The following is an 8,440-nucleotide window of genomic DNA, read 5'->3' as shown; positions in this document are numbered from 1 at the left end:
AAAGGGCTATGATTTCTACAACATAGTGAGAGTCACAATTAATTTAATGGGAGAGGATGTCATCCAAGGGGTTGAGTGCAAATAAATAGAGAAATACATTTTGTTGGATGTAGAATTGGAGATTTTAAGGTGACAGATTAAAATCCCCAATTTTGTTTGATTGATTAGAAACTAATGCAAGATTGTTAGCCCTCAGGCGCGGGAGTAGTGGGAGTTCTGGAGCGTCAGCCGGTATCCTTTCAGCCTAACCACAAAATTAGAGACCAAACTTTGGATTAGCCAATGTTCTATATGCACTTGGAAGAGGGTAAAGAATATGATTGCTTCTATTTGACACAAAATAATTTTATATATTTTCAAATTATTTTAATTTATTCATAATCCATACACTCATTGTAAAGGGAAATGATTCTTTCTTAAAATTTGAACCCTTCGTCACCAAAACATTATTTAGTTTTCATAAATTTTACTTTTGAAAGTTTGGCAATTAGTTTAATTAACTTAGTCCTGTAACTGCATTTTATTTAGCATTCACTCATTTACTTTATATTCAATTTTCGTACTTCACTTTTGTAGTTTAAAGTTGTAGTTTACATTATAATTTTAAGAATTTACTTATAAGCATGTCCAACTTCCATGTGGGATCGATATATAAGACTTCATTAGAGCCCTTTATTACTTGAACGATAAGTATACTTGCATTATTTTTAGGGGGATTTGACAGTTTAAGGATTTTTAAAAGATAAAACTATTTTCAGTAAAGTTATTTTTATTGAAATTAAACTGCATATTTACTATTGTATCTGTCGTATGTATTTTTTAATATTGAAAAATATTTGCAAAATTAACATACTAAATCCACCCCGCATCAGTGGCCATGTCTATTCAACCTTTTCATTGGCCTTTCCACACTAAATTCGCTCGCATTATCGTCGAAGGAAAAAGTCATTATGTTGTCTATTATACTCGTATAGGCATAGTGCATAAGATTCTAAATCCAAATAAGTATGGTCGAATAACTCGAGAGTTGTGGGTTGCCTCATATGCTAAGGAGTTGAAGTGACAGATCAACAAGGTGGCCAAGGACTCCACGAAGGAGCCGAGAATGAAGAAAATATTGAAAAGGGAGAAAGCACCTCCGAAGAAAACTCCAGGTTCATATCTCCTCATTTCTACGTCCGAAACGACCATAATAATTCAGTGAATTTCAACTGGTGAGTTAACCTTAATTCAAAGAAAACCTTCCTTTTTGATAGGTAACGTGGGGGGTGGTGACATTGTGATCCCTTATGCTTTGTGATCTGATGCTGGGTCCATTTTAGTTGATGAATTGATTGAGGCTCAAGAGGACCCTCGTCTAACGCATCAGGTTTCATTAACTTTGCCAAGAGGGGAAAAACTGGTCGGCTGTCTTTCTGTCCTGCAATAAGAGAAGAGGGTCCCAGCCAGAGCACAAGTCCAGACAAAGCATGATTTGGGTTCAGAGCCAATCTGGAGGCGGAGACCTCAAGCCATGAGTTTGATAAAGGCAGTGCCACTTCTCATACCAAACTAGAAAGCAGTTCTCCTGTCCATGAGAGATCCCAACAAAGGAAAGAGAAAGAGCCCATGGGTAGTGAGGATTCACCCTTTTCCTCTCTCCTCAAGGTAGTAATGAATGGATCCCAATGCAGGAGGAGTGGCCAAGAGCCTTCGTCTTGAGGGATTCTTGGTTCGCACTCATTGAGCTGCAGCGTGACTGGTTCAACCATGGTCCAGGAGTAGAGTGCCATGCCTCTGAGCTTGTGGACGCGCTATGGTTCATGACTTTTAAGGATAAGTTAAATGACCTCAACCCTCTGGAACTATGTCGCATAGTCGATAAGTACCTGCTAGTGGGCGTGGCATCCTCTCACTACTTGTCAACCTATACCTTGACATTGTGGATGAGGTGGCACGGTGAGTAAGAAAGTGAAAACTGTCAAGTTCATCAGAAGTAGGCATTCTGATGGGCATATGAGGCTTAGGATCACCTTACAGAATAAGATGAGAGTCTGGTGGGAGCTTCAGAATGACTCTCGATCATGTTGGAAGAGAATGACAATTTGTCTGCGAAGGTGGCCTCGTCCGTCACGACTGAGGTGCATTCTGAAAAACTGGGGAACTAGTTTCGACTCAATTTTGAGTTTTCTATCAACCACTTTGTTCAATTGGTGATGGTCCTCTCAAAGCATGTGAAGGCATTATAAAAATTTTTGGTTTTTGGTTGGAAACAATGAAGGCATTATAAAAATTTAATGTATTTTATTTTATTTTTGTTAGTTAAATTTTAATGACTTAAAATTTATAAGATTTAAATGAATATCGGATACATGACTGTGTCCGGGCGGTAGTATTTCCTTATGTCACCCCTCCAATTGTCTAATTTTATACTTCTAAATAACTTCAAATAATTTGTAACATGACTTTTGGGTGTTTCTTGAAGACTTATTAATGTTAAAAAGATACCCAATAAATCTTGAAAAATTATATATCTATAATTTGACGACCATACAGGAGCAAAACCCTCTCTAACTTGCAGGTGATAGCTTCAACATGAGACAACATCCTTAAAGAATAGCACAACCCTTCAACAAAACAGCCCCACCGACAACCCAAATGTTGCAAAAGCCTCAACAAAAATAAAAGCAACAGTAAGATGAGCACAATGATGATTATCCAATAATTGAGGTACTACAGATGAAACAAGTCCCCATTAGAACACAATAAGCATAAATGACACCATCTGAAACCCGAGATGCCCTCTAATACCTTCATCCAACTAAATGAGTGAATTCCAGAATCAAAACCAAAAGTCATCCCTCTTGCAAAGAGCAGTAAAGTAGCTACATAAAATGATAGCTTCCTATAGAACATTAGAGAAGTATACTTCCCCTTGACTTGAAGCAGCAACAGGATCCTCCTCAACAGCACTAACTATCGTGAGCAGCAAACCTGACAGTCCCCAATCTCATCTGTTGAAATGAAGAATGAAAAGAAAAGCCAAATCTCCACAATTAAATAGTTTGTGCCCACTGCACTCAAATATATCTCGATTTAACTACGCGAATTAGTTCCAGACTGACATGTGAGAGTTAGCAAAATCCAGAATAAACCCAAAATAATACGAATATCAGAACATAAGCGATTCCCACATGGAGCTTAACCGTACATAGCCCACTCATCATTCCGCACCAAAGAATCTATGGAGTTGAATAATAACTTTTATATATATTGAAAGGAATGGTCTGAGGCTATGATACGAGCCCCAAACATCCCTCATGCGTCTATAATTCAAGTACCACACCCTATACTGGGGGAGGGATTGAACCCTTGACTAGAGTGGGCTTACAACTGACAAGCAGATGTCCGACCAACTTATTAAGTGGAAAGGAACACACACACACACACATATATATCACTTTTAGAACTGGAAACTTCCTTTTATTATAAATTAAAAAATTCCCTCACTTCTAAGAAAAATTTAAATCTAAACTAAATAGATAAGCCGATGAAATTTTTAAAAATGCCTTGCTGGAATTCTAACGTACACTTAAGATCCGTTAAACCTAACTATTCGATTCACATTCACATATTTTAAGCAAGCCCAATTTCTTGCAAACATATTTTATTTCCTAAAATAATCCCTAAACAGTTTAAATTTCACAAATTTTGAAATCCTTCAAACGCCTATAAATTGGATCGAACACTGCTCTCCTCTCCTCTATCAAAAACCTATTTTTTCAAGCTTCCGAATCCTCCTTTCCTCTTGAATCAGTCTCTGCTAATGGACTCACTGAACTCACCAACCAGAGACCCAAACCCCGGCCTCTGCGCTAATGGCTGCGGGTTCTACGGCAACAACGCTACGCTCGGCTTCTGCTCCAAATGCTACTGCGATCATATTCTGGCCTCCCGTATTAACGCTGCGTTGATTTTAGAGAGCGAAAATAAGGGCGGCGATGTTGGGTCTGATAAGATCTCTGCTTCTATTACAGAGTCTGAGAATTATAAGAAAGGGAGGCTGAGGTGCTCAAAGTGCGATAGAAAGGTGGGGTTGGTCATGGCGGCCATCAAGTGTCGCTGCAACAGTATTTTCTGTGCGGCGCACCGCCTCCCGGAACAGCACGACTGCACTTTTGACTATCGGGGCCGCGCGGGTTGGAAGAAGCCAATGCGCCGCTCGTCAAAGCAGACAAATTGAACAAGATTTAATTGTAATGAATAATGTTTCTTGGGTTAGTTTCGGATGAATTTCACATTTCGTATTTGATCAGTAATGTTGTGTTCATGCGTGAAATTTTTCCTTGTAATGTGGGCATTTATGCATATGAATTGATTTCTTTTTGATAATTTCATTATTTACTTTGAAAATATTGACAAATGATTATACATATAATAACTAAAATTTCTAGTTTATGATCTCCTGGTGCTGAATTATTTAAAAAAAAATTTGAATTTAATGAGTTTCGATTCATTAAGAGAAAGCATGAACAGAGATGTTAATGAAGCATGAAAGAATCTGAGTCAATTATACCGAGTCAGAATAGTACTATTTGGCAAAATGGCCCGAAAGGTCAGATAAGATAATCATATTTTGAACCATGTAATTTGACTTCACCCAATGAGACCAAGATTTTCATTGAGTAAAGCACGAATCTAATCTACTTAACATAAAGTCATATAAGTTGGCATCATGATATAATTCATCACTACTCAAATTGTCAAAAAAATATAAAAAGATAATCCAAACATTAGCTGCTAGACAAGGGACCATTCTCTACATCATGAGGGGGCGAGTGCTCGTTGTCTTCATCATCAGGCCCCTTCCCATCAGTATCTGTTCGTAATTTTGTAAAACATAAGTATTTATAGCATGTAGTGCAAAATTTTCTAAATTCTGATCTGCTAAAATGTTCAAACAAAATGTGATGCTTTTTGGAATTTACTTGCCACATCTCTCAATATTTGGCAAAACTAATGAATTTGGTGGGGTGAGTTGGTTGAGGGGCATATCTGATCCTATGTTAATTTATTCAATGACTCTTATAACTTGAAATTTCAAAGTTCGTAGAGTAGAAATATTGGGCCGACCGAATGAATACCAAATGACAAAGATAGACAATAGTTACAAATTCAAAACGTAGATTATTCAGTTGCAAATATGTAAATATGTAATGACTTATAATTATAGTAACATTTTCACTAAATTTGGGACAATCATGTAATTTTTTATAACATACGTATGATTTATAAATAAAAGGGTCATTTTCACTGATGGACTAATTCCAAAAATTCCTACCAAGTTAAGTGTTACTTGTATCTTAATTCTCGTTCCATCATTCGACCGGTGCTCTATTCCTTGGGTGTTTTCCACAAGATAATTTAGAATCAAACAACCTAAGAGGTGTGGTGAGTGTGGATTCATGCTTTTAACAAGATGAGGAGCACGTCAGGGTGAAGGAACACATCAAGGAGAAGCCTCCAATGTGGAGTTTATTTGGGAATTCATGGAACAAAAAAATACAAGGACTCTTGGATTGGATGACAGGACAAATTGAAGAGCTGACCCGAGTGGTGCTTGAAGGAAGGGCACAAACTCTCCCACAACCTAATCTGCCAACACCCAAACCCTAAGCTCAACAGGCAGCCCAAGCCACTGAGCGGGTGGAAGAGTCTTAGTACCAAGACAGTGCCAGATCTGAGCCAAAGGGAGGAGCACAACCAAGAGCAATAGAATTCTATCGTTGAATGGAAAATGTGTTTGCCCAACATATTATGGAAGCCGACCACCAGAGAAGTTTATGATTCCCACTTTGGAACTGTACAAGGGTCGAAGCAACTGCTGACCATATTGCATTCCCCTTGGGACACGAAGGTCGCACAACACTCCCTCAGAAAGACACTTTGCTTAATGTGTTGGTTGCAAATTTGATAAGCATACCCGATCAGGAGTCACCAGATACCCAACTCAGAGGACACCACTCTGTTAACACAGAAATAGGAAAAAAGATAAAAGTCAATACATTATCCAGACAAGGTTCCTTGGCCCAGGTGGAAGAGGGCCGCTTTCATTTCTGATCTTATGTTGTAGCAATTTATTTACCATGGTGTCAGACTAACGAGTTCCTTTTAAAGATGCAAGTACAAACAAAAGGGGACCCTCCTATCCCTCCTTTTTATAGAGAGAGAAGTCATCCTTGAAAAACAATGGTCTCCTAACACAAGGACCCATCATGGGGTTGTGAGCCCTAGTGATGGGACAGGACGACAGATGCATTTTGATAATGGAAACAATTGAACATGCATCGAGATCAGGGCAGCCCTTAGTGTTGGCCCGCCTGAATCGTGTGATAGGGTAAAATCGCCAAACCCGCCAAGATGCGCAGACTCCAAATATCATGATGTTCGGGGAACTCGACCCAATCGAGGACATCGTTGAGGGAGACTAGAATAGCTTTTGACCCTAAAATTCATGAAGAATAGGTACACCAAGCAAAATAATTATGATACAAAAAAAATATAGTACACATATCACTTAAGATAGGTAGTGCGCATACAATGCATAGGGATACAAGTGATCCAAGCAATTAGTTAAGATAAATCAGTTGACTTCTTGCTCCATCATCGCACCGCAAACCTAAGCACTTAAAGTCAAAAAGTCCTACTCTCTAGAGATGGTTATCAGCTCACTAGTAACAAGATCTGTGAAAGAGCGTAGAGCAAACAACAGATTGACTCACAATGTGAGCACACAATCAATCAAAATGCAACCAACCCAAAGTAAGCAAGAAAATAATGATTATTTTTCCAAAATAAGCAAAAATAATTATAGATGTTCTAGCTTTTACTTTTCCTAAAAAAAGTAGATAAAAAAGATGATTCTTCTTGCACAGGTGTCTACGTGCAACAAGGCCTTAATAAGTGCCCAATCCTTTCACACTACCCGAATCACCCTCCTTTTCCTAGGAGACTCCATCCAAGTTATCTTGAATTTAGGAAGAGAACTCTTCTGGGTCAGAGTACTTTAGGTTGACCAAGCCATGATGGTTGAATTGTTGTATGGCATAATCCGCCCCACACGTGAGCTCACTCGCCAAGCCATCCTCGTACTCCTTTGTAGAAATGAACAAGATAATTCTTTCTTTTAACACAGAAACCTCCTTCTTCAAATTCTCTATCATGACAAGAGATTCTTGATTAGCCTTACTCGTGCTCTTCATTTTCAACTATAAAAGCTCTCGGTTGTCACGGACCATCCTCAAATCTACCTTAAGAGAGTCAATCTTTTTCCAAGCCTCCATCAAGGTCAACCCCTAGAAGTGAGAGGCCTGTGCAACCACCAAAGAAGAACCAATTTATGTTCTGGCAGAGCTCTTCATGGCCTGATTTTTTGAAGGCCCGGTATAGATCCTTATACCATAACAACTCCAATAGAAGCGACTATATGCCCCTATTCTTGGCCGATGGAGGGTGTTAGTCTCTCAACGTGTCTAAAAGACTAAACCGTAGGTCAATATTAGTCCATATACATCTAGCAGATTCTATTAAGGGTTTCCATTCAAAGGCCTCCTTGCTCCTTCTCAACGAAGAGAAAGGAGGGGCTGACACACATTCTACCAGCTTTTTTCCTCCCCAACGGATGGTCTTCCCTTCTGTCAAAGGCAAGGGATCATAGCTTGGAGATGAGGCCGTCTCTGACAATGATCCAGTTAAGGAAGGGGAAAGGGGTTGACTGGACACCACCTGCTTGGATAGGGCAACAAAATATGAACCACAGACGTGCAACAATGACAACCAATGATGCACCAGACGACACATCCACTTTTAAGAAAGAAGAGAATGCGACCTTAATCTCATCCAGAGTCTTCTTAGGAATAGAAGTTCTCCTGTATTCTTCCCTTGAATCAACAAAATGACAAACACATTTTTGAGCGATAACATTGACCTTGCTAATCACCTCATCTTGAATAACAACACTATGATTAGACATGGAGGAAAAGTATCTCGAGACCAGACTGTGAGGAAGTGGGCCCTCATCTCTTGCAAAATTACTTGACCTTGAGGGACTCTCCCACTTCTAATGGTTGATGGTCAGCTTTTCCTTCACCCCCTTCACTCAGACCACCTTTCAATATCTAAGAGACGGCAGAGCTGCTCAGTCATCTTACACGTCAGTATACAGGTAACCGTCCCCTCAACAGTATACTGAGGGAACGAGAGCCAATGGTTGGTCAAAATCTTCTCAGTGACCTCCATGCTCTCAAGAAGAGATCTTGGTTTGGGCAACTCGCACTTTGTTGCCTCGGTCTAGATCCCCTAGGAGCTAGGTCAGTAACCGATAAAAAATTTCTTCTTTTCATCCTTTATTTTATTCTCCACTTCCAGAAAGTGGAGTTTCTTTCTCATTGAGAACATGGCA

The 8,440-nt window shown here is 39.3% G+C and overlaps 1 protein-coding gene across 1 annotated transcript; it reads left to right on the top strand.

The window, feature by feature from the left end:
- The first annotated feature begins 3,805 nt into the window (after positions 1-3,805).
- Positions 3,806-4,222, top strand: LOC110029964 (zinc finger A20 and AN1 domain-containing stress-associated protein 2-like). The gene has a single exon (XM_020732480.1). It carries the CDS (start codon positions 3,806-3,808, stop codon positions 4,220-4,222), a length of 417 nt encoding a protein of 138 aa, XP_020588139.1.
- Positions 4,223-8,440: the final 4,218 nt, after the last annotated feature.

This window comes from Phalaenopsis equestris, unplaced genomic scaffold, assembly GCF_001263595.1.
Source record: "Phalaenopsis equestris unplaced genomic scaffold, ASM126359v1 Scaffold000617, whole genome shotgun sequence".
In the NCBI taxonomy this organism is placed as follows: Eukaryota; Viridiplantae; Streptophyta; class Magnoliopsida; order Asparagales; family Orchidaceae; genus Phalaenopsis; species Phalaenopsis equestris.
Note: the sequence above shows the minus strand (reverse complement) of the source record. Positions and strands in the feature narration are given on the sequence as shown.